Here is a 27,322-nt window from a genome sequence, read left to right as displayed (position 1 = left end):
TGTTTTTTTTTTAAAAACCCATCAAACTAAATTTGGTTTGTTATTGAAAAAAGTTCTCGACCCCTTAAATGGTTTCTGCACACAAACATTAGTTTAGCCATTTACAGAATCTCGCATATTTGATGTAGTTCAGACTAATAGTCATCATTGATCAACATTCATTTAAATATGTATTTCACCAAGAATTCAACTCTGAACGCCGCTGATACATGTTTTATTATTTGTGTGAGAATTATATGCACATTTTCACATTTTAGTGTGTGAACAGGACTTTTATTTTGGAGTGGAGGTATGACATCATAAGGCTGCGCCGGTCTCCTGCATCTGTTGTGATTCTGCTGAAGAAAGGTTTGTGTTTTAAGCTTTTAAAGTGTTTAAATCAATGCAAAGTGGTTAGGCAATTTAATCGTTTTTACAAGCTATGCCAAATAAATTGTTTTGTCTCTTGCTGGTCTCCTGTTGGTCAAACAACACAAACGTGTGATGACAAATTTGACTAAGTGTAATCTATTAAATGTAATCTACAAATCAATAAATGTTGCATTGAATTTCTAATTCATATGAACCTACTGTGTAATCATGTAATAATTTGTAATACTATTCTGAGTATTTTATTAGTTTTTAGTCTAATCAGATCATTTAAGTCCATTAACTCTCTGACTAACTCTCTTACCAGTGAACTGAACTACTGAACTAGATCTGATTGAGACGCACTCAGAGATTTAGTTAGGATTTATTTTTCTTTCTGTAAATTTTTCTCTTAAACAGGATGAAGTGTTCATAAACAGATGAAAAACTTCTGGTGAAGCAACTGAGATCCACGTGACACACTATTATAAAGATGGCTTTTATTAAAGAGGAGATTGAAGACGTGAAGATGCCGTTTATTAAAGAGGAGAGTGAAGACTTCAAGATTGAAGAAACATTCAGTGTGAAACAAGAAGAAACTGAGGAACAAACAGGTCAGTTTCATTCTCAAAGCTGAACTCAGTCATTTGATCCTTATTAAAGGAGAACTTGGTAACTTTTTTAACTTAATAAAACTGTCTAGAAATCATTTGGATGGTTAAACAACCTGTTCTGGTGATATTGGTGACTTTCCCCGCTCCCCCCAGCGTTCCCAGGCGGAAAACCAACCTTGCAACTTGCGCACTGCCGTCCCGGCAAAGTGAAATTGGAAGTCTCGTGAGAAGCGAGAACTAGAACGAGAACGAGCGCGAAACATAAATTGCTTTACGGCAATTCGACATAAACACACACGCATGTATGATGTATTACCAGATGACCCACCTCGGTAGACATAGCTCCACGCGATACAGTTGGCTTGCTCCGATCAAAACAAACGCACATGAGCAGAGGTAGAGAGGGGGAGGAGGCCGCCGCAAGTGAGTTTTTTACGACTGTGTTGTGAAATATACGCCCCCCCACAGCTGTAGGGGGAGCTCGTGGGGAAAACATGCGACAACAAAAGGGAAAATCAGCGAAGAAGTGACTAGAGTTCGCTAGACTTACAGAGTTCTCCTTTAAAATGTCCAGTTCTACAGAAATGAATTTTTGAAGAGTGTCCTATTTAAAGTGGTTTTATTTTACATGGTGCGGGTCGCCTCATGTGGACAGACATGTTGAGATCACATGACCAGACAAATACTAATGCTACTTCATCCTGAGAAGATCCGATTTCCATTTTGGACATTCGTTATTCCAACTATTATTTTGAGTAACATTAAACTCAATATCTACTTCTTTTTATGTAAAGATATATAAAGTATTTTATATATAAGTATTAGCACATTCCCTTTTCTCATCGTAACAATTAACAAGAACATGATCGAAAGAGAAAAAAAGAAAATATTAAGTAAATGCAATGGACAATTATTGAGCACGGTTAAACATACAAATACAATAATAAAAGACAAGTCGTAAATAAAAATAACAAAGTCCAGAAGTACAACAATAAAAAGATAATAATAATAATAATACATAAATTAGTCAGTCATCAGTGTCTAACAGGGGTAAGGCCAGGCGCGGAGTTTGCGGGGGGGCAGGGGGAGCATTGCCCCCCCCTGGTGAAACGGGTAATTGCATAAAAAAAAAAAAAATTGCATTTAAAAAAAAAAAGAGATATTATAAATATTTTAAATAACACAAAACAACTAAATGGTGGTAGGTAATCTGATTTCATATAGGCCTACTGCTTTAGTAAAAAAAAAAAAAAAAAAAAATTCGGGGCTCTGGGTCATGTGACTTCACATCGAAAGCGACATTACGGCTCACCCCTATGCTCTCACCTGAGACCATTATCGACGCATATGCAGGACGCAAAAAACGAAAATTACTGTTGCACTAGTCTGGACAATGTCTAGGTCTGTAAGTTTTATTTCTCTGCCAAATAACTGCTTAAGCTGGAGAAACTCAACACACTGCTTTCAATATGCTGTTCAATATGTTTCAAAAGTGGAGAGTATTGTGTTCATTTTTCCCTCTCAAAATGTTTTAAATGTTTCATGAAGTATAACAAAATGCGAAATATAACTTGTTTTTTAATCACTCTCATTGCCACAATGTGTTTTGAAAAAAGGAAAGAAAAACCTTAAAAATCTTTTCGTTTTGGTTGAAGATAATATTTTAACAGTGCAAAAGTGGTCCACATTTCATTGATCCTAATTGTGTCCGAACGAAGATGCGATGCGAAGTCCAGTAGTGACGTTCTACCTGTTTACAAATATGATTGTATTGTTGTACTGTTTTTTCTTGGGTTAAAAATAAATGTGTTTATTTAGCATGTTTGTTTTGTCCATACAGTATGTGCGAGTTCCCCAATTGATAGGCCATGCAGGACCCTATGGAAGCTTGTTTCCGCCACAAAATAAAACATTTTAAAAGATAATTGCTACTTTTTATCTCACAATTGCGACATCTCGCAATTCTGACTTTATTTCTCAGAGATATAAAGTCAGAATTGCGTGAAATAAAGTCGCAATTGCGTGTTATAAAGTCAGAATTCTGACTTTTTTTTTCTCGCAATTGCGACTATCACGCAATTCTGACTTTATAACACGCAATTCTGACTTTATAACACGCAATTGCGACTTTATTTCACACAATTCTGACTTTATATCTCTGAGAAATAAAGTCAGAATTGCGAGATGTTGCAATTGTGAGATAAAAAGTCCAATTCTAAGGGAAAAAAAGACAGACTTTTTTTTTTTTTTTGACCTCAGAATAGTTTATATCTCACAATTCTGACTTTATAACACGCAATTGCGACTTTATATCACGCAATTCTGACTTTATATCTCCCAATTGCGACTTTATATCACGCAATTCTGACTTTATATCTCCCATTTTGCGACTTTATAGGGGTCGGAATTATTATTATTTATTTATTATTCAGTGGCGGAAACAAGCTTCTATAGGTCCCAGCTGCTACAATGATCTTTTTTTTTGTTTTTTTGTTTTTTGCCCCCCCTGGCTCGAATGTCAAACTCCGCCTATGGGTAAGGCATCAAGAAAAGGGCTCAGCACTGGAACTGTTTCACAGCTTGTATCAGACTGTCACGGCGCTCAAGCAAATCCACCATATTTTTTACAAATACTAATGTTTTACGGAATGCAGTTGTAAGAATTTTTTAGCCGAGATTGTAGTTATTTAGACCTCAAATATGTGACTTTACGTTTTTCAGTGACAGTAGCATAGGTTTATTAAACATTTAGTAAGAAATACTAATGATATTGAATAATCAAATGTAAAAATAAAAAGCTGTATAAGCTTCACTTTATGAATTAAATATGTAAGGGATAATGTATCGCGAGGTGGTTGTTATAGCGAATAACAACCCCGACAGGCTGAATGGGAATATAATGGGTTATTCGCTATGACAACCGCCTCGCAATACATTATCCCGCTTATTACATGGGTACCTACAAAATAAATAAATAATTTGACACAAAATATTTATTTAAAAAGGAGTTTATTGCTTCCGCTAAAGAAAATAGTCCATTCCGCGTCCATAGCAACGCGCTGTTTTTCATGGCAACGGTGTGTTATACTTCGCCGCATTCTACATTGGAATTCAACCAAGCCATGTAATAAATTATATTAATATATTGATTCATGATAAGGATAAAAATGTGATTTAGTCAAAACCAGTATGTTTTAATTAGCATTAATGAAACGAATGGCAACAGTTTATGAGGCGGCTGTCCCTAAGAATGAAGAATGAATGCACGGTTACACATGCAATTTTCTCCCATTTATCTTTGTTTATGTAGGACATGACAGACTCTGTTAACATTGAATACTCCACACTCCACAATTGAATAGTCCACATGATGTGCATTTTGACATAATTGTGTGTGTAGCTGTGAAAGAGAACTGAATTCACAATTGCATGCATGTGAGAGGCGCATCTGTGCTCGTACTTCAGCTGTGTGTCCATCAGTGCGAGTCCTTATTCGTGGCTTAATGTGATTAACGGCAATTACTTTAAATAGTACTGCGAAGTTAAAGAAGTGTAACATTAGTTTTGGACATTAGAACATTAGAACCCCAATATCTCGAGTTCCATAGGTCCTAGGGAGCTGAAACTCGGTATGTGTACTAACTGGGCCACGCGCAGTCGAATGGAGTCGGTCTCCCAAAATAGTATCAGGTGAGTGTCTCCTCGCTGAACTGTAAATAGAAAATACTCACATTACTGATGTGCTTACAAAGGTAAGTGTAAATAAAGTGTGAAAAAATGTAAAACTTACCAAAGGGAGACGTACATCCAAACAGGAGTTCCACGTCAAAATAGTATCAGGTGAGTGTCTCCTGGCTGAACTGTAAATAGAAAAGCCTCACATTAGTGAATTGCAGAGAAAAGGAAAAGTATTTTAATTTTCAAAAAAAGTAAACACTGTCTTAAGAGAGTCGTTGTCTCTTGCTCCGAAATGCCCGGATTGTTCTTGCAGGCCTCCCTTGCTCCTCACATGCCCTGAGGTAAGCCTGGTAGGCTTGTGCATGGCTCAGATCTGGGTTAGCCATAACCAACTGAATTTCTTCGTCCCACCACAGGGTTTTGGAATTGGCTGGCACAGTCTTTGTGTTGACTCTTTCAATGACCTGTTCCATTTCCACTTCTTCTTGGTCCTCTTGTTCAGATAGCTGGGGAGATGGTGCCCGCTTTGGAGGTTCCTTAGAGGTGGTGGCTTTGGGCTTTGCTGGCTGCTGTGGGGCCACCTTGTGGGGAATGGACTGGTGCAGCCGGTTGAGGGAGGGTGAGTGCACAAGAATTAACGGAGACATTATGTTCAGTTTTTGCAGTTGGCTCTGGCTCAGGGTCATATCTTGAAGTAGTGTTTTTAAAGATGCGAATGATACAAAATCGCCATTTTGTATCAGCCCTGCGCAACTGACCAGGGTGAGGGTGGTTATTTTCTTCACTCACTCCAGGGTCTTTAGGCGTCGTTGTATTACCGGTTCCATCCAGGGCATCCCATTCTCCTTGTACCTCTGGAGGTTGCTGGAGTAGCACAGGCCCCGCTTTTCTATCTCTGCGCATACATCTCCAAGAAGTGCAGCTGCCTCTGCCGCATTTGATGGTGCCTCAGTTGATTTGTATAGCTCAATGTAATCTTTCCGATTCCATCTTGCTTTGGGATGTCTTTGTTCATCCCAGAAAGTAAACGCTGGGAAGAACTTTAATTCCTTGGTACCTAACTCCAGACAGGAGTAAAGGTCATGTCCTGCCGCCCTTGCCATTTCCAGTGCCCTTCCAAAGGTCATAGGATAGTCAAAGCCTTTCCTCTCTGAAAGGTCCTGGCACAGTTGTTCGACTGTCCGGCACCCGAACAACTTCGACAGCAGAGGAGGAGCGTCACCTTTCAGGCTTTGGATCGAGATTCCCTCGTTTATGTCATGCAGGTCAGACAGGATGACCCGCACGAGTGCCTCTCCGATGACAACTGGTCCTGCCTCAAGCGTGTCAGTGAAGGGAAATATCCGTTCTATTCTCAGCCTTTGTATTGGGTCACTGATCCAGATCTTGATCGGTGGTGGAGACTCCCCGACGCTGGCACTACCGACAGGGGACAGTCCCAGGAAACCTCTTCTTTTTGTAAGGCTGTTTGGATCTGTGGAGAGGGTCCCGAGGCTGATGGAGTAAGGCCTAGATTAGAGCTTTAATTCTCTGCCCGAGCCCGGACTCGACCCGACCCGACCCGCGGGCCGGGTCGGGCCGATATTTCCCGCCACTGTCCTCGGGCCGGGTCGGGTCGGGCCCTTGATAAAGCACGTCACGTGTCATGCGCAGCGTCTTGTCCACTCGCACTAGCAGTCTCGCACGCGTGACGCATCACACCTGCTGTGGTGCTGTAGGCTTTTATGTTGCTATTCTAAGTTGCTATTCTATAAGTGCGACATGGATCAAAGCAAAGAAAGAAGCAAAGAAAAAAATTAAAACAGGAGAATTAACTTTGAGCAAGTTTGGAGGAAAATCGGAGGTATGGACACATTTTAAACTAGTCGTGGGGAGTGACAACATAATGTGTTGGCTTTGTCTCGTGCATTAAATGCGCACACTGCTCGCCTATGACAGCAAAAAATAAAAAAATAAAAAATAAAAATAAACGGGGACTTCGACGATGAACAGACAACCAGTCTTGCCATGACAGAAATTATTATAGTATAGTCAGCCTCAGGCCTCAATATCCGCTTTTGTTACTTTTCCGATCCATTCAACTATTTCTGAATAAACAAACAACGCAGTTTGCATGCTTCTTCCTTGTCGCATTAGGTCTATTCATTAAGATAATTGCACGCACATGAACTTGATAAATGTTACAGATATGTTTTACTATGCACAAACAAATGCCTTTCAACTTACATGTGCAAAATTCAGAATTAAATGAATGTGCTGCAATTTGTACAAAAAGAGAGTCTGTAGTAGCCTACGTGTTTTAGCCATTAAATAAGCACATAGTTTCAAGTTTGTTAAGTTTTGTTTTGAAGAAAGCTTTTCTTTAAAGTGAATTTCGTTTAGTATAAATTGTAACTTAATTTTAATACATTTTTCATCAACCATTTGCCTGGATTTAATACATAAAAAGCAATATAGCAGACATTATAATCATGACATGAAGTCGCCGGCGCGCCGCGGTCACACCATTTGAAACTCGTAACACACGCTGTCACCGAATTTACAAATGCACATCTTGCTTGTTGCTCACACATATTAGTTGAAATAACAAAATGTTGAAGTAACATTATTAATAATAATAAATCTTTAAGAATATTTGATTGAATGCTGAATGTTGTGCTTGTTCAATTTAATAAAATTAAAACTTTAATTGTGATAATTAAAATTATTGAATATTGAGTGGCCAATTTTTGCTCATTTATTAAATAGTATTTATATAATATATATAACTGCGCAGCTCCCCCCTTGTAGCCTAAATGAGCACAGCAGCACCTGCTTAAAAAAATTCTGGCGCCGCCCCTGGTTATAACGGCCCACATATTAAAAATGGTCGGGTTTAAATCGGGCTCGGGCTCATAATTACAGTAAACGTGTCGGGTCGGCCCGGGCTCGGACACAACGGGCTCGGGTTGGGTCGGGCTTGATTTTTTTGGGCCCGATTTAAGCTCTAGCCTAGATGGAGGATAGAACAGCCTTCCAAAGAACAGCTCCTCAAGGGCAAGCTCCATTTGGAAAGCCATCCAGCTGTTCTTGTACCCCCCTTGACTGTGTGAATTCCTTAACAGCCCTTCAAGGGTGCTGGTCAGGTGTGTGGCAACAGGTTTCACCACATGTCGCAGGCCCAACCCATAGGAATTGTCCCTGAAAGGGAGGACCATTGGCGTCTGCTCCAGCAGTAGGTGAAGAGCTTTTGGGTTAAAAAAGTCCCTTCCCTCTAGACGTACTGGGATGTGTTCCTTCATCAGGAAAACTGCCTCAATCCTGGCATGGGTTCTGCACTGGGATTTCCTGGCCAGGTCATCCATGCATTTGATATAGCTGTGGGCCTTTTGAAGAATCATTTTCAAATGCCTCTTAATTTGAACCCCGCAGGAGGCAATCACCCTGGTCACTGGGTGTTTAGTGACCGGCATGTGGACATGGGGTGTGTTTGCATAAAGCTGCAAAAATGTGATTTTAGAATATCGTTGGGGACCGTTGAATATGTCAAGAACGCTGTTATCAACAGTCATGGGGTGCCGATTCAAGTTCGACTGGAAGTTTGCCCCGGACAGGGTACATGCTGCGTGGCATGTTAGGCTCTCCACTCCTTGCCTGCTGACCAAAGACGCTAGTTCAAGTGGGACGGTTTGTTTTTGTCCAAACTTGGAGAGAAAAATTTGTATTCTCTGCGTGGGATCCTGGTCAACTTCTCGGATGGCCTGCATTAAGATGTCAAGTATGAACTTTTGGTCGTCACTCACGATGTTCATGCGGATCAGGTCATTGAGGTTGTTCTTCAGTACAGTTGGACGCTGCATTTCTTTGTCTGGCAGTGCCTTTAATTTCGATGTGAAGACATGAATGACAGAATTTATCACTTGCTCTTGCTGCCACCTCGGTTCTGAACACTGGGTGCGGATTGATTTTCTCTGCAGTGACGCAGCAGATGTTCAAAAGGTATCCACCATCGACAAAGCCTAATGTGTGCCCAAAGGTCTTTTTTTAGGGCAGATATCCCGTCAGCGCTGAAATCACTGAGAGGTAGGTGTTTCTTCAGGGAGTGCCAATGAGTTTGAAGGTTAACACCGACAACCTTGGCCACCATCCAAGTAATGAAGGGAAGCCTTGAGTGCGGTGATTTCCCTCAACTCAATGACGATGCCATCAATGTCATAGGCATAGTTGATGGAATCCTTTGAACTTTCCACCACAGTAGGGAAAAGGGGGATGTGGACATCCTCGTCCCTCAGGAAATCTTCCACGTCAGCATAGCTGTAGAACGCGTCAAGCAGATTTTTGAATTTTCTACATCTGCATAATGGAGCCTATCCCCGTAGAGAAAATCAAATTCCTCTTCGGTGTGATCATACTCTGCCATGATAAAGGTTTGTCAATCAAAAGTACAGGAACCTATAGAAATACCCCAAAACACAGACCATTAGTGCTGATAATTTGGATAAAGCAGACAAAACACCAATGACGGGTCAATAATCAAAGTACAGTAGAGGCAGATGTAAAGGAACGTTTAAAGAGCAGAAATAATCATCAAAAACAGTTGACATACTGGAAAGAATCATAATGAGAAAGGTCCATTGAAGACAAAGATTACTTGAAGAGCACTGCAACGCACAGTAAACATAAAAAGCAAGAATTAACTTCAAAAGCGTTTGAAATTTGGAAAAAGAACCAGTATCAGGACGGAAGTATAAGAAAATTATCCAAGAGAAGTCAAAGTCCATTGAAAAGTTACACAATTAGGACTGAAACGCTGGGAAAAATAGCCGTAAGTGCAAAGGAACCAGGAAAAGCAATGACTATTTCTCCAAAATGTGAAATATGGATAAAGAACCAGAATCAGGACCGAAAAAGCAGATAAGAACATCTCGGAGATGTTCAGATATGTTGAGAATGGTCTAGTATCTCCAGAACTTCATGGAAGTCAGATACCAATTTCATGGTATGTAATAAGTGGTTTACTACAATGAATCAGTCAAATTCTCTCCAAGAGTCCACAATCCAAAAAAGCTGGTGGCCAAATCAAATTTGGCTCAAAGAGCAGAAGATGACAGTCAAGACCACCATCTCAACCTTCACAGATTACCCTAAAGTGGTCTAACATGGTCTCTAAAGCTTCAGATAAGCCACAAACAAGTTGCAGCTTCTAAGAGAAACAAGAACGGACCACGCGAAGTAAGCAAAGGCTACTAATAATTTGGATTGGGAGTCAAACTGGCGTACGTTTGAACATCAAGCTTCTACCAGCTCTTCCTCCGGAAAATAAAAGCAACCAAACATACATCATCCTTACCAGGGACAACAGTTGGTGGCAAGAATTACTGGGTTAAAAATTGGTAATATTCACTCATGCACATAATGTTTTGCAACATGGGTTACCAACGTGGTAAGTGAATTAATGCTCCCATAATGCACTGCTTTGCCTTGGTTTTTCCTCAATGTTTTAATGTTTGTTTATTTGTTATCACAGTATATAACCTATATAAGGGTTTAACTGTTTAAAGTTACCATAATGGAGGCACTAACAGGTTTTTTAATATGGTTTGTGCAGTTTTGCAACAATCAAATGCTCAAACTCTGACTCAATGTTATCCTCAAGGTCATATTGTAATATCAGTGATAACAATTTGACCTGGATACAATGGCTGGTGCTCTATGCAATCATAGGGATGAAGGGTCAAGTAAGAAGTAAGCATTATACAGCCATTTGTTTGTTTGTCTGTTTTGTGTGGTTAGCTTGTTCACTTATGTTGTTTGCTTGTTTGGTTAGCTTAGCTTGATCAATTGTGTTGCTGGCTTGTTTAACTAATTTAAAGTGTTTGACTATGTTGTTAGGGTTGTTTAACTTGTTCTCTTATGTTGTTGCCTTGTTTAGCTTGTTTGATTATGTTGTTATCTTGTTTAACTTGTTTGATTATATTGTTATCTTGTTCGATCTGGGTTAAGCTTACCTTGTTCGATCTGGGTTCGATCTGTTTGACCTTTTGAGCCTATGGGAAGTGAAAGTAATGGAAATGTGTGAATGTTATTTAATTTTTTTTAAACTTTTTTTGTAAACAAATATTTTTTTAATAAAAAAAAAAGAGGATTAAAATGCATTATATTGCATCAGTTAGGATAGCTTCAATTTAGCAGAAATTGTACAATATTCCATTAGTTATTCCATATAGAAAGCTTAAATTATCTACTTTTAAACAAAACAATTAAAAAGGAAAATAAACCTACTATACTCTCTGCTTATGTATGCTAATCCGTATGAAATGTGCAGTTCTCTCTATAGGCGCGTTCACTGCGAAGATAACAAGTCAGCATCGTCAACTTCATCTTTGCAGCCGGACACAGAAAACACTAGTTTTTTAATAAACAATTAAAATGTCTCATTGATATATTTGACACAATCATAATCATTACTTTTGCCGGTTCTTTGTGACAGCTGTTATGTGCGTTATTGGTAGCGTCACCCTCCGGTTACATGATCGCGTCACCACATTAGCAACGAAAACATTTTATTTTTGAGAATAATCGCACAACCTATTCGATATTCTATAATTAAATAAACTAATCAAATATTCAAAAATCGTGACTCATCCCCTGCATGGAATCTCTTGTTTCTTTTCCCAAATCTTCACTCACGTCTCACCCATTTTCTAAGGGGATTATAAACGTTTCTTCATTGGTTCACTTTTAATTAGGCCTATTGTATTCATATTCTTTACTGTGGTAAAGTAGAAAAACGCTGTAGGACAGATAGCCTACATTTGTACTTGCATGTCAAATTCTTTTTAACACAATTTGTGCTTGTTATTAGACATGGTAAGGCGCGTCAAATTTATTTGTAAAGCGCGTTCCACACGCGCGCGTGATTTTAGTTTCACTTTCTCTGACAGCGCAATATCAAACATAACCTAGACTAAATGTCATCAGTTTTTGTCGACTAAAACTAATCGAAAATAGTCAAGGATAATTCTGACTAAAATAAGACTAAAATGCTCAGACTTTTAGTCGACTGAAACTTGACTAGACTACAAAGAGTATGAACGTGACTAAAACTGATAAAAAGTAAAATAACAGGTTGACACAAAGACTAGACTAAAATTAAAACAGGCCACCAAAAACAACACTACTCAGAACTCCCACAGACTGCCACCATCAAGTAAGGAGAACACTCAGGGTCGTTACACCTCCCACTCCAAAAAGAGGTTCCCTAAATAACCGACAAAGAAAATGAATAAAAATAAAATATGAACGACAGCAAAAATTAATGTATAGAATTATTACACAAAAACATTGGGGCCATTTATACTGATCTCTGCAATCCCGTTCCATTTCGCTCTCGGATCTCCTGGGCCCTAGGATATCAAAGAGGGACAGAAAGAGGGAGAGAAAGAGAAATGCACAAATGATACAAAAAAACCTGAAACATTTACGCTTGTGAAAGAGCATCGGCAATCAAGTTATCCTTGCCGCGGATGTGTTTGATCAGTAGATGAAAAGGTTGTAAGATAAGACTCCATCTCATAATTCTTTGGTTTTTACCACGCATTTGATCTAAAAAGGTCAAAGGATTGTGATCTGTGTAAACTATTGGCGCTTTTCCATTACCAGTACCAGCTCGACTTGACTCGTCTCGTCTCGTCTCGTCTCGCTTTTCGCTCCGTTTTCCATTGCAGATAGTACCTCCACAATAGTACCTAGTCGTCATAGCGACACCGCAGGAAACTGCCGTGACTTAATCTTCTACGCGACACACACCCGCTACCCACACACACAGGACAATGGAGGAAATCGAGTGTATGCTGTTTTTGGATGTTTTTGTTTTTGCTGTTTTTTATTCAGGATACTCCGTCTGGCGTGTGCAATGATGACGCAGTGAATAGTGACGATTATCTCTGACCAATCAGCAGTCTGCCGTGTTTTCACGTCACATTTTAGTATCGTCTCAGCTCGCTCAGAACCTCGCCGGAGGTGATACGAAAAAAAGTACCTGGAAGCAGGTACAGGTACAACTTTTACACAGTGGAAAACCAAACAAAGGCGAGCCGAGCCGAGGCGAGCTGGTACTGTGTAGTGGAAAAGCGCCATATGATGAGACCACAAGTAGACCTCAAAATGTTGAACAGCCAACACAAGGGCTAAAGCCTCTTTTTCAATTGTCGAATAAGCCTGCTGATGGCGATTATAAATTTTTTTTTTAATAGCTAACCGGATGTTCAATTCCATCAGCATCTTCCTGTAAAAAAAACGCACTAGCACCATAAGCACTGGCATCAACTGCAAGAAGAAACGGTTTCTTAAAATCAGGTGCAACGAGTACAGGAGCATTGGCTAACAGGGCTTTCACATTATCAAAAGCACTCTGGCATTTTTCTGACCACTCGAATGATTTCTTTGGACTCAATAAATCAGTCAAAGGAGTAACTACACTGGCAAAATTCTGACAAAACCCTCGATAGTACTCTACCATTCCCAGGAATCGACGGAGTTCACGACGGGTACTAGGTGTAGGGAAACTACTAATAGCATCAACTTTAGCGTTGATTGGTTTTACACAACCCCGACCAACCACCTTAGCCAAATATGGCACGGTGGCTTTTCCAAACTCGCACTTGGCAAGGTTAATTGTTAAATTGGCTTTGGACAGGCGTACAAAAAGTTCTTTCATTTGGTCAAGATGTTCGGACCAGGAAGAACTAAACAATACAACATCGTCTAAGTAAGCCTCGCATCCTGACAACCCAGACAGTACTTGATTTACCAACCGCTGAAACGTAGCGGGAGCATTTCTGACCCCAAAAGGCATAACGGTGTACTGCAGGAACCTATCTGGTGTAACAAAAGCAGACAATTCCTTACCACGAGATGTCAAAGGCACTTGCCAATAGCCTTTCAAAAGGTTGAATTTGCTGACAAACTGTGCAGAGCCAACATGATCCACACAATCATCAATACGCTGATTTCACGCAGCCGCCATTTTGAAATCGAAAGTGAGGCTCCGGTGGTAAGAACCCCGGAAACAACAATGCCTTGGACTACCAACCTGAAGCTGCTGCCGCGATTTACACTATTGGATGTTAATATCCAATATAGGATATGTATATATCTCATTCCTGCTTCTTTTTTTACTTTCTGAATTATATATAAAAAAATATTTTATTTATAAATGAATTTCACTGTATATAGTCTAAAGAATGAAAGAAATGTATGTACAGTTTTAGAATTGACACAACATCATTAAACACAACAATACGCCATCGCATTCACGACTCTCCTGTGATTAAAGGCGACACTTCCGGTTTTCTTCCCACCGGAGTCATATAAGGTTTTAATAAATTAATATGACAAACCTGTAGTTTCTTTCGGCGGTCAGGCGTGTTTAATAGATAGTTGTTATTGGGAAAACATTTAGCATTTGTATAAGGTCCAATTTCATTGCCTGGAAAGGACTAATCAAAACTGATAACAATGCCAGCACTTGGTCACCTACTTGAAATTCTCTGAATTTAACCTTGCGGTCAAACAATCTCTGCATCTTCCCCTGAGACTTACCTAATTTTCATTGAGCAATAGCTTTAGCTTCATAGAGTCGGACATCTCGTCAAGTCCCTCTATTTCCTCCTGACAGCTAGGATCCTCAACTGAAAAGTTACACAAGTCACAACAATATGGTTCGAGATAATAAATACAGAACATACAACGTTGTAAGTGGGTAGCCAATTACAGCGGAAGTCAGTAACAAAGCTTTTTTACTTTGTTACTGTATACATTTTTCAAGTATCTATATTTTTTCTCGTAGTACTTTTATTTTGAGAAACTTTTACTGCACTACATTCCAAAGCATAATATTGTACTTTTTACCCCGCAACATTGCTGTACTGTTTAAGCCCATTGAATGGGGACATAATTCACATCTCTCTCTCTGATATTTCACAATAATTTTCAGACTGAGCTCTTACCTTAAGTTCTATCATTAGACCCATCTCTCTTTAATATCTATTAAGTAGAACATGTTTAGTAGTAATAGTAAATAGTAGTATAATAGTTGTATTTTATTAGGGTATCTGTACAAGTAACGTAACTGGATATGTACTCCGGCTGTTGTGGTCTTTCACCTTACGATAGTCACTCCGCAGTTTCTTGTTTTTAATGCGGCACTGCTCGGACGTCCGCTGGAAACCCTCGGCAGCCATCCTCTCAGAAACATGCTGAAAAACCTTTTCGTTTCTCACCATGCCATCGAGTTCCCTTTGCACCCTTTCTTCACCGATGATACCCAGGAAGGTCTGCACCTCCTGGGTCGACCACGGTAACGTTATGCTTCGTGGCGGCATTGTTTTGCAACGGTGTTGTGGTTTAAAAATGGCGCCTCTTGTGTTGCGTTGTCGTTCTCCTTGAAGCACGCGCAAGTGACGATTCTCTGTCAACCAATCAACGTCCTGCAGTGAGTCTAGCTCCACCCTTTAGTACCGTACCACTGTGCTAGGTACCACAATGAAAGGGTACCCAAAAAGTGCTACGGTACGGTTCAGCATTTTGGTACCATTCACAACTTTTGATAGTGTAAACGCAAATAATTGCGTACCGTACCGTTCAGTGGAAACGAGCCATAAACTACAATGTTAAGACTACAAATCCCATAAGCCACCTCGCCAGGGACAGTCGCAGCATAACACGCTCCTGTTGCAAACTTCACCTAGTTACAAGATAGATGAAGACTTACCACAAGTCGTTCCCAACATCATCTTCATAGGCTACTCTTAGCAGGCATGACAAACAGCACAGACACGGAAAACAGCAAACAGTGTCACCTTAAATGAAAATGAGACTTCGGTTCCTAACTATAAACAAAACTAACTGAACCCACCTAATCTTCAAAGGTGTACCGGACTCGAGGCGGCATTTAAAAGCTGAACTCAAGGACAGTTGGTACATTTAAACCAAAAGCCCGAAGCGTACCCCCGACAGATTTAAAACCTACGCCTAGAATAACCTTCAAAAATAAGAAAGGCAAAACAACAAACTAAAATAACAAACAGTGACCCGATGGAAAGATTGTAAACCCAGCTGAGGACACTCTTAAACCTGAAGTCTACTCATTTACACAAGTGAACACTAAAACATTATACAATTACTTATACATGTAGCTATCCCGGACGAGTCCCCAATTTTATGCCGCAACATAAAAGAGGAATCAAACATCAACGTTCAACGAATGATTGTTTTATTTTCTTTCACAGATATAACTATAATCACTCATAACAAACAAAAGTCTAGGGAAATAAAGAAACAAAGAAATAACAAACAAAATAACTACAACAAAATATCAAAGCTACATGACATAAGTATAAGAAAGAAAATCAATGGGATTCTAAGAGCTGCTCCTGTGAGAAACTATCCCACAGAGAGTGCTAACCAAATGAAAACTCAGAGCACCTATATACTCCATTTTCCCTAATTGGCAATTAACCCTCTGGGGACCAAAAACGCGCCCGCGCGTTTTGCTCGTTTTTTTTTTTAGCAATGAAAAATAAACACAAAATGCTCTGTTAATTTTGATCTTTCATTTTCGTGTAATACATCAATCGATCCTGTTCAGTTTCTATTTTTTTTCTGTATACTCACAATACAAATAAAGTGTTTTGCTTTTTGACAAATAAAGAAAAACTAACATGATGCTATTTCTGCCTTCTCTCTGTCAGTAAACTCCCATTTGAAACGCGTTCGAAAATTATCTATAACTCCGCGAAAATTCAGTCAAACAGGCAAACAGACCCACGGGCATAAAGCTTGAGATCGCAGCTTTTAAATGAAGTAATTTATATAAAAAACAAATATTATCAGCTTCTGTAATCTGTATAAAAAGAGAGCGACTCCAGTCGAGCTCATTACGAGCCATTCAAAAGTAATGTGACCACTCCCCGGAGAGCGCGTGCTATTCAAACGCAAATTCTGAGAACCATTTCAGTCTGTGAAACGCCCCCACATCAGCTGTAAACAAAGAGGCATAATATAGCCTACCTTATGGAGAAAATTTTCCGTGCTGATATGAGGAGCAGATCCCGCTGAGGAGTGAGGTAGGCTAAGTTATCCTTTCTCAAGTGTTAATGTGGAATAACGTTATGGAATAACGTTGTAGGCTTATGTAAACAAAAAGATGAATCGCGTTTCTATAATATGAATCGCGCGTCTATTTGTAAAGAGTGTTTAGCCTAAATATGAATCGCGCGTCTGTGTGTGAAAGAATAAACTGCTTTTACAGTTACAGTTACTGCGTTACAGTCAGGCGAAGTATGAAAGACAACATTTTGTTGACTAGATTTGGGTACAGTTTTTACTGTAGAATATACTGTCACATCAAATAAGCTTTTCTGAATATATATAAAATACTATTTTGTCAAAAATAAAGTCATAGACTAAGATGTTCCAATGTTGGCTATATTCAAACTAATGAATACATATGATAAAATGTAGGCCTATAATCTTTTTTTTTTTTTTTTACAAAGAAAGAGTACTTTTTTGCAGAAATATTGCTGAAATTGTAATTATTGTTGTAATTGTAACCTTTTTAATAAAATAGCAAAACATATTTACAAGATAGATGTAAGCAAAATCTTAAATGGTCAATATAAGTCTTCTTCAAAATATATATTTTGTCTTTGCATTGTGGCTCAGTCAGTGTCACACCTGAATGAATGGCTAATTATGCAGAGTCATTATGCAGAGTGGGTGGGACTAAGGTGTAAACTACTCCTCCCCCTCGCATATTGGCTTTCCAAGCAAAACCTGTTTTACACCATTTAAATCAATGTATTTTTTTTTGTGAACGATAAAGCAAGACTATTTTCACATAATTTTGAAGCTAGAACTGAAAGGGACAACATCCATTAGTCAAAAGTCTTGTGGGCACATATTTTGTATGAGTTTTGTGGTCTTATTTCAGCAACTTTCATTTTTATTTTTTTAAATAACCACGCATAAACATTATTCTCTTAAAAATACAAACATCTACATACATGTTGCTCGCATATTATGGTAGGCCTGTTTGTGCTATATAGAGTGAATTTACACCTTTGCCATTAACATGTTTATAAATAACTGAAAAAAGCACAAATGTCAGAGCATGTCAGAACATCTCAAGGGCCACAAAAACAGCTTGGTCCCCAGAGGGTTAACATGGGGGAGTGACTCAGAACTCCCACTGACTGCCACCATCAGGTAAGGAGAACACTCAGTTCTCTTACGAGAGGTCTCTCGTACTGCGTAAGATATCTTACGCTAGGGGAAAATCCTTTTTCCGCGAGATATTGAAGCCAAAAATTATCCTTAATTTTGTAATAATGCAAAACGCGTTGCAGCAGCAATGCAGACATAGGCGAGACAGCTCGCGCGCCTATTGGCTGCTCTGCGGCAACTGCAGCAGCCTATCGAGCGAGGCCTGGCGTGACGTCAGACCCAATCAGGGCACTTCGCGCCCGCTGCGTCACGTCCCGCCGAAATGGGCGTGGTCTAGGCCTATAAATATCGCTCGCAGGCAGCTATTATCTGATTTTTCATCCTTCAAGCGAAGCACACGCATCGCTGGAGCTGGATTAGGAGCCGCGCCGTCGAGAGAGAGCACCTTCAGCGGGACGAGTCACTGAAGTCGCTGGCCGCGCCGCCTTCCTGCCTTCCTGCTGCGCTTTCCGGCGCTTATATCCTTCTCTTTATTACACTGTATTTCTGTGTGTGTGTGTCGCCGCTGCGACACACATTTCTAAAAGAGCTAGCGTCTTTTTAAAGATGCCTTCCTGCGGCTCGTGCAGAGCCACACTCAGCGACGGGGACCGCCACGTGATCTGCGTTTCCTGCCTGGGTGAGGAACATGCAGCTCTCGCGCTCGCTGACGGCGGATGCCCTCACTGCGAGCTGATGGCAATGGCGACTCTGAGGACTCGCCTAGCCGTCTTCACCGAGACTGCTCCCCCGCCCGCCGCGGCGTCGCGCCGTAAAAAGCGCCGTGCCCAGCGGGCCCCGGAACCCTCCCTCAGCCGCCAAAGCTCGCCGGTTCGCCCGCTTGCTTCCCCGGCTTCTTCTGTTTCGCTTCCTGACGGACAGCGGCCGCCGTCTGCCGCCGCTTCCGTTGATATCGCGGATGAGGAAGCCCTGCTGGGAGAGGATGATTCCTGCTCTATCCTGGCGTCAGGCAGTGAGGATTGGGCGGGCTCTGAGGACCCCGCGCCCCCTGCCCGCACTTCGTCAGGCAAAAGAGCTTCCATCGAGACGGAACTCATGCGAGTACTCGCACAGACCGCGCTTTCTCCGCCGCCGGGCAAGCTGCGTCAGCGTTGCATACCATGGCAACGCTCCAGATCTTCCAGGCCGATCTCCTCCGTAAGCTGGATGAGGAAGGACCTGACGCGATCTGCGTGCCGGACTTAAGGAGTGCCACGGACCTCGCCCTTCGTGCTACTAAGTCCGCAGCGCAAGCCATTGGACGGACTATGGCTTCTCTCACCGTGTCTGAGAGACATCTATGGCTGACGCTCTCGGAAATGGCCGAGTCTGAGCGCACCGCGTTCCTCGACGCCCCGCTTTCCGCCGCAGGCCTCTTCGGATCCTCCGTCAAAGATTTCGCGGAGAGATTCGCAGAGGTACAGAAAGCGTCTCAGGCTATGAAGCACTTCCTCCCGAAGCGCTCCAGCTCTGCAGCAGGCCGTGCGAAACCGTCTGCTCAGAGCTCACAGCCACAGCCACCGTCCACTGCCTCCACTTCACAGCGCCGCCAGGCCAGAAGCGCGAGACCGCGCTCCCGCTCATCCGGTCGCCGCCCCGCAGGACGCGCCCCGCGACCTAAGGTTACGGTGAAGCCCGAGGCCCCGAAGTCGTCCTAGCACAGCTCGGAAAACGACGGTGTTCCAGTCCCGCTGCGGCCGGACTCACACCAAAGCTATTCGCTCGTCCAGTTCCAGAAAATGTGACTGTTCCAGTGTTTTCTGCAGCCAACAAGTCGGTTCTGTCACCCGCTTGCCTGCACACAAATGCCGTTTTCACGGCTACCCAGATAAATCCCCAAAAGAGCGTATTTTCTGGTGTCCCGGCCACGGCCGATGGTGTTTCGTGTGTAGTAAGAATGCCCACTGCCCAGTGCCCATCCCTACACATAAGCACAGCCTGTCACACAGGGCTCGCGCACATAAAACCGACTCAGGTCGGTTGCGCTTCAAACATGGTGAATGTGCCCACTACCCAGTGCCCACTAACACCACGTTACGCATGTCTCACGGTTTCTGTAAAAACGAAACCAACATGCACTCGCTTCACGCAAGCGAACGATGTTTTCGGTGTGATAAATGTGCCCGCTGTCCCGCGCCCACATCCACACATAGACATAACAGTTCCCACGGGAACCGCCCAGCCCTCCCCCTCGCGGTTAACCACCGTAGAGGAGTCGAGCGCGGGCAATCTGCCCGCTGTCATCAGCGCGCCCCATGCCTCAAATGTCACGAGCGACACGCTTGTGTTACAGCACACAGAAGCTTCTCCATCGCTGAGCGAGCGGAGCGCGCTTCGTATTCGACCCCTAGCTATCCATGCAGACGCATGGGCAAAGCTGCCCGGGGTTTCGAAGTGGGTGCTGAACATTATAAAAAGAGGCTATTCGCTGCAGTTTCGCCGACGCCCTCGCCGCTATGTGGCGCGCGTCGAGACCACGGTAAAAACAGAAGTAGCACATCTACTTCGAGCCGAAGTGACGAAACTATTGAGAAAAGGGGCCATAGAACCCCTCTCTCAAGATCAGAGCGAAGGAGGGCTATACAGCAGATACTTCCTGGTACCGAAAAAAGACGGGGGTCTCAGACCCATACTAGATCTAAGGCAACTGAACAAAGTGCTTGTGAAGCGACAGTTCAGGATGCTCACGACCAGGCAAATCCTTGTGCAGATTCGCCAAGGAGATTGGTTTGTGTCAATAGATCTGAAAGACGCGTATTTTCAAATACAGATAGCGTCACGTCACAGGCGATTTTTGAGATTCGCCTTCGAGGGCCAGGCATATCAGTACACAGTCCTGCCGTTCGGTTTGTCCCTAGCACCCCGTACATTTACGAAGTGCATGGACGCGGCGCTCGCACCCCTCAGAATGAGAGGCATGCGAGTGCTGAATTATTTGGACGATTGGCTGATTCTAGCGCAATCTCGCGCAGTGCTCATAGAACACACGACCATTTTACTCGATCACCTCGAGGATTTGGGTCTGAGTGTCAATTGGGCGAAGAGCTCCCTGTCACCCAGTCAGAAAATATCTTTCCTGGGCACAGAACTGGACTCACTATCCATGATAGCGCGACTATCACAACGGCGCGCGGTAGACATTCGACGCACAGCGAACTCTTTTCGCTGCGGCGCGTCTGTCCCGCTCAAAAGATTTCAGAAGATGCTAGGTCTCATGGCCTCAGCATCGTCAGTATTCCAGCTGGGTCTGCTCCGCATGCGCCCGCTGCAGTTTTGGCTGAAAGCGCGAGTCCCACGCAAAGCGTGGGCACCCGGTTTGCTTCGCCTCAGGGTCAATCAGAAATGCGTTACAGCGCTGAAACCCTGGAAAGCGAACGACTGGTACCAATCAGGTGTAAGCCTGGGGACTTCCTCGAGGGTGAAAGTGGTGTCCACGGACGCGTCCACCTCGGGATGGGGAGCGCTGCTCGAGGGCAGACCGTTCTTCGGCCAGTGGTCAGAACGGGAGAAGCTCCTGCACATAAACTGCCTCGAAATGCTGGCAGTAGACAACGCGCTGACGCGTTTTTGTCCCCAAATAAAAGGTCACCACGTCTTGGTCCGCTCGGACAACATGTCTGTGGTATCCTACATAAATCGCCAGGGCGGCATCAGATCCGAGAAACTGTACAGGCTGGCAGAACGCCTCCTGGTATGGGCTCAGTGCAACCTGCGCTCGCTCAGAGCAGCGCACGTGCCAGGGATCATGAATATAGGACCAGACAGACTGTCCAGGAACAACGTTCCGGCAGGCGAATGGTCCCTACACCCACAGACAGTCCAACTGCTGTGGAAGAAATTCGGCAGAGCGGAAGTGGACCTGTTTGCGTCTCAAGAAAACGCTCACTGTCAAGAATTTTTCTCCAAGAGCAGGAGCGCGCTGGCCCATGTGTGGCCCCGCCGCCCGCTCTATGCTTTTCCCCCCGTCTCTCTCCTGCCTCAGGTGATAGAACGGATCAGGGAAGAAGGATGCTCAGTACTGCTGGTAGCACCGTTCTGGAAAAACCAACCTTGGTTCCCAGCCGTGATGCAGTTAGCAAGTACTGCCCCGTGGCCAGTACCAGTGAGGAGAGATCTCCTCTCACAGGCCCGCGGCTCGATCTGGCATCCTCACCCGGATCTATGGTCCCTTCATGTCTGGGCCATCAATGGGTACATGTTGGACTCCCTAAAGGAGTATTAAACACGATCACGCAGGCTAGAGCTCCGTCTACAAGACGACTCTATTCTTCGAAATGGTCAGTGTTTTCGGGCTGGTGCACAGCCCGTGGTGTGTCACCCACAAATTGTGATGTGACGGAGGTGCTTTCCTTCCTACAAGAGCTGTTGGATGGGGGCAGGGCCCCCTCCACGCTCAAAGTTTATGTGGCGGCTATAGCAGCGTTCTCAGAAACAACGCTTGGTCAGTCAATAGGAAGGAACGATTTAGTCATCCGCTTCCTTAAAGGAGCTAGGAGACTGAATCCTCCCAGACCTCCCTCAGTCCCCGTATGGGACCTTTCTACGGTTCTGGAAGCCATGAAAGGTGCGCCATTTGAGCCTTTACAGTCAATCGATTTGAAACACCTGTCTTTCAAAACGGTGTTTTTGCTGGCTCTCGCTTCGGTGAAGCGCATAGGGGATCTGCACGCGCTCTCTGTGAGCGCGGCGTGCATGGAGTTTGGGCCCAATGACTCAAAAGTTATACTCAAACCTAAGCACGGTTATGTTCCAAAATCCCTCAACACACCGTTTAGGGCGCAGATTATCTCTCTGTCAGCCCTACCGGTCCCTGATGAGGAAAGAGACGCGAGCCTCCTTTGCCCAGTCAGGGCATTACGAGCTTATGTGTCTCGCTCGTCTGTTTTCAGACAGACGGAACAGCTCTTTGTTTCGTTTAGCGGACGTTCTAAGGGACTAGCCGCGTCGAAACAGAGCCTATCCAGATGGATAGTTGATGCTATAGCGCTGGCATACGCCTCCAAGGGCATGCAGTGCCCTTTGGGTGTCAGAGCGCATTCCACAAGAGGCATGGCCTCTTCGTGGGCTTGGTCGAGTGGGATTGCCTTGCAAGATATTTGTATGGCGGCAGGCTGGGCCTCCCCGTCTACATTTGTAAGGTTCTATAACCTAGAGGTTCCCGCCCTGCAGGCCAGGCTGCTGTCGGTCTAGACTACCAGTATTATCTGACCTGATGCGTTCAGCTCAGAATGCTGCGTTTACTGAGCACAGCTCAATTTTCGACAGTTTAAAGCTGGGCAAACTGTGTAAGACCCACATTTTCTTTTTCCATCAGTTCAGGCCGTACCCCGCCCTGTCTGTATGATGAAATTTGCGTCCCTTCGACGCTACTTTATGTGGAAAGTGAGGCTGCACCCCTCCTTCTTCCCGGACTCTCTGTGAGTTCACTGAGTGATTGTGCACTATATGTACCCCGGGCTTTCGCCCTTGGGTCTTTGGTGTCAGATCTCAGCACGCACGGCGTTTTACACTGGGTCCCCTAGCGTAAGATATCTTACGCAGTACGAGAGACCTCTCGTAAGAGAACGTACTCGGTTACTAACGTAACCTCGGTTCTCTCTAGAAGAGGGACCGAGTACTGCGTATCTTGCCGTGCATGCACACGCTCTGGTTGCTTCGATGATGAAAAACCAGATAATAGCTGCCTGCGAGCGATATTTATAGGCCTAGACCACGCCCATTTCGGCGGGACGTGACGCAGCGGGCGCGAAGTGCCCTGATTGGGTCTGACGTCACGCCAGGCCTCGCTCGATAGGCTGCTGCAGTTGCCGCAGAGCAGCCAATAGGCGCGCGAGCTGTCTCGCCTATGTCTGCATTGCTGCTGCAACGCGTTTTGCATTATTACAAAATTAAGGATAATTTTTGGCTTCAATATCTCGCGGAAAAAGGATTTTCCCCTAGCGTAAGATATCTTACGCAGTACTCGGTCCCTCTTCTAGAGAGAACCGAGGTTACGTTAGTAACCGAGTACGTTTCTGAGATTACAGGTAACACCTCTTTCAGTAGCCTAGTAGGTTTAGGATCTAGGATACATGTTTTTGGTTTTGATGCCTTAAATTAATTTGATGTGTTAATGTCTTGATGTCTGTTGTTTTGTGGCATTAAACTCTGGTTAACTTGTATTTGTCTCTTTTAGATCTGACGGCATTTAAATTGGAAAGTCAAGAACTAAATGAAATGGAAGAGAAAGATCAGTATGGGAAACATAATGATTGCATAACTGGAGAAAAATCTTTTAGTTGCTCACAGACTGAAAAGATTTCCTCACAAAAAGTCCCTCAAAAGAGTGGAAAGACTGGAAAGAGTTTCACTGAAAAACGAAACAAAGTCCACATGAAAATTCATACTGGAGCAAAGCCATTCAAATGTAATCAGTGTGGAAAGAGTTTCACAAGAAAAAGCGGCCGTAATAGACATGTCAAAATTCACACTGGAGAGAAGCCTTACAGCTGCCAACAGTGTGGAAAGAGCTTTACAGAAAAGGGACATCTTAGAATCCACATGAGTATTCACACTGGAGAGAAGCCTTTTACCTGCAAATTGTGTGGAAAGAGCTTCACTGATAAACGAAACATTAAAGTCCACATGAGAATTCACACTGGAGAGAAGGCTTACACCTGCCAACAGTGTGGAAAGAGTTTCACTCAAAAAGGACATCTTAAAGGCCACATGAGAATTCACACTGGAGAGAAGGCTTACACCTGCCAACAGTGTGGAAAAAGTTTCACTCAAAAAGAACATCTTAAAGGCCACATGAGAATTCACACTGGAGAGAAGCCTTTTAACTGCAAATTGTGTGGAAAGAGCTTCACTAATAAAGGAAACCTTAAAAAGCACACAAGAATTCACAATGGAGGCAAGCCTTTTACCTGCAAATTGTGTGGAAAGAGCTTCACTGATAAACGAAACATTAAAGTCCACATGAGAATTCACACTGGAGAGAAGCCTTACACCTGCCAACATTGTGAAAAGAGTTTCACTCAAAAAGGACATCTTAAAGGCCACATGAGAATTCACTCTGGAGAGAAGCCTTTTACCTGCAAATTGTGTGGAAAGAGCTTCACTGATAAAGGAAACCTTAAAAAACACACAAGAATTCACAATGGAGAGAAGGCGTTCACCTGCCAACAGTGTGGAAAGAGTTTCACTCAAAAAGAACATCTTAAAGGCCACATGAGAATTCACACTGGAGGGGTAAGACTTTCTACTGCCAAGAGTGTGGAAAAAGTTTCACTCAAAAAGGAAACCTTAATGTCCACATGAGAATTCACAACGGAGAGAAGCCTGTAAGCCCACGCTCAATCGGCCCAATGGAGGCATCCAGTCAGCGGGGAAGGTCTCTGCATGTTACTGTCTTTTCTCGTGGCAAAGTAATTTTATTAAATGAAATACATTTTCTTATGTGAATTCTCTCATTATTTGATCTGACTCCATAAATGAAAAAGTTTTAATGATATTTGTGCATCATTAAATGTGAGCGAATGTTTGACGATTCTTTTGAACTCTTTACTGTTAGAGTCCGTTAGAATAAAATCAATGTTTACAATTTATTATGTCAGATAAATGTATCAGGTCAATTTCATAATCAGTTCAAAGAGAATAGATACAAAACATCAAATGATCTTGAATAAAGAGAGAAGATTCAATACCTTGACATTGTTAAATACATGATGCGAAGTGTTTTGCTTACACTTTGCATCACGGGCTGATCTGGGTTAAAGAATCGCCCTGATCCTCTTGTTGCATTTCATTATATAGACAGAAACTTCTTTCACATGGAAACATCTGCTACAATGGGAATTTACATTCAGAGTTGACAGCTTTTGGGAGTCGGAGAACATTTGTCTAGAGACCCACCCTCCTTTGTGTGCCAGTTATCTCTAAACTCTTAAAAACCTTATTACCTTTTGGACTACTTCTTTGGGAATGTGACCTTTATACCAGTCGCACTGAGACATTTCAAATGATACCAAACATGTGTAATACTGTATGATAATTATTCACATTAAACCATATAGATTTTTGGGTGAATTTCATGTGATCTCAGCATGAGAGAGGGGAAGTGGGGGAGGAGGGGAAGATTTGTATTCTGAGGTGAGACTTTGCGTCTCAAATGGTGATGCTAACTTCACAAGAGTGAGTTTAAATGTTAATTTCCTTTGTTCTCTCAGAGAGTAGCTCTCTCTTCCAGTTTTTCCAGTCTTACAAGCCTTTCACCTGCAAACTGTGTGGGAAGAGCTTCACAACAGAGACAAACCTTGAGTATCACATGAACATTCACACCGGAGATAAGCCGTTCACATGTGATCAGTGTGGAAAAAGCTTCAAATATAAAGGAACCCTTAATTGCCACTAGAGATATCACTCATGAAGTGGTGAAAAATGTTCCACCTAAACTGACACCTTAAAGGACACCTGAACCCTCTGGTGTCGACTAACACGCCAGAGCATTCTGCCAGACTTTTTTTTACATAGCATCGAGATCGACTTAAAATATTCTGGCATTTATGGTCATTCAGATAAAAGCAATACTTCATGCTAAGCTGTAAAAGGGACTTTACATAGTGCTTTTGTAAAATAAAGAAAAAAGAGTGTGCTTTCTGCTGTCTCTGTGAACTTTTTTCTGGTGCGTGTCACAAAAACGAAACAAAACTCTGCGAATACTTGTCACAGACATGAACAGTATATCTACAGAAATATTCATGTGTCTACTTTAGAATTATCTAATTCAATTGAAAATAAATATTCTCTTTTTATGTAATTCTATTTAAAGCGAGAAATTTCCAGTCATTCTTGTGTTAGCTCATTACTGCTAATGTGAACACCTACGGACAGTGCACGCTATTCATATGGCAATGATCTGAGGTGAAATCAGATCAAAAGCATTCACATCCAAAGCAATATGTTGCTCAAATTGGGTGCTCGACAAGAACATTTATAAAAAAGGGAAAAAAGTCTGCACACCATGGCCAGCCTAAGGCACACCTGTGCAATAATCATGCTGTCTAATCAGCATCTTGATATGCCACACCTGTGAGGTGGATGGATTATCTCGGCAAAGGAGAAGTGCTCACTAACACAGATTTAGACAGATTTGTGAACAATATTTGAGAGAAATAGGCCTTTTGTGTACATAGAAAAAGTCTTAGATCTTTGAGTTCAGCTCATGAAAAATGGGGGCAAAAACAAAAGTGTTGCGTTTATAATTTTGTTCAATGTATAAATATAAATATATAATTTATCCACATCTCTGTAACAAGCTCAACTGACATTACTTTTCAAGATGTTTTGATTATGACAATGGACATTAGGACAATGGTCAGATAAGGGTTTCTCTCTTTCCCCCATTTGCAAACAAGAGTGACAGAAATCATTTGTATGACTTTGGGTTTTTGTGT

At 42.6% G+C, this 27,322-nt stretch overlaps 2 protein-coding genes across 4 annotated transcripts in view; one reads left to right on the top strand and one right to left on the bottom strand.

Annotated features, from left to right (window-relative positions):
• The first annotated feature begins 262 nt into the window (after positions 1 to 262).
• Positions 263 to 27,322, top strand: part of LOC309496537 (uncharacterized protein) — a 134,672-nt gene continuing 107,612 nt past the window's right edge. Inside the window, exons 1-3 of one of the 3 annotated variants that reach the window (XM_082166529.1) lie at positions 263 to 348; positions 769 to 962; positions 24,061 to 26,521. In XM_082166529.1, the coding sequence (XP_082022655.1) occupies positions 842 to 962; positions 24,061 to 25,187 (1,248 nt within the window). In that variant the 5' untranslated portion in view covers positions 263 to 348; positions 769 to 841 and the 3' untranslated portion in view covers positions 25,188 to 26,521. Of the gene's footprint in view, positions 349 to 748; positions 963 to 10,124; positions 10,365 to 24,060 lie in introns of those variants that run through there. The other 2 variants (XM_082166530.1, XM_082166531.1) reach the window with 2 other exon arrangements.
• On the bottom strand, positions 5,151 to 8,218 carry LOC309496540 (uncharacterized protein). The gene is made up of 2 exons (XM_082166538.1): positions 7,632 to 8,218; positions 5,151 to 6,149 (listed from the first exon to the last, which is right to left on the bottom strand). Exons 1-2 carry the CDS (start codon positions 8,189 to 8,191, stop codon positions 5,426 to 5,428), a joined length of 1,284 nt encoding a protein of 427 aa, XP_082022664.1. The 5' UTR covers positions 8,192 to 8,218; the 3' UTR covers positions 5,151 to 5,425.

The sequence above is a fragment of the Leuciscus leuciscus genome, assembly GCF_965113295.1.
Source record: "Leuciscus leuciscus genome assembly, chromosome: 4".
Lineage (NCBI taxonomy): Eukaryota > Metazoa > Chordata > Actinopteri > Cypriniformes > Leuciscidae > Leuciscus > Leuciscus leuciscus.
The sequence above is the reverse complement of the archived record's forward strand: the minus strand, read 5'-3'. Positions and strand labels throughout refer to the sequence as shown.

Bases quoted from the DNA above. Each gene is read 5' to 3' on its own strand.
- LOC309496540 (XM_082166538.1), bottom strand. From the start codon at position 8,191: ATGACTGTTGATAACAGCGTTCTTGACATATTCAACGGTCCCCAACGA. The intron at 6,150-7,631 runs GCTAGAGCTTAA...GCTCTAATCTAG, and splicing joins CTGTTCTATCCTCCATCTAG to GCCTTACTCCATCAGCCTCG.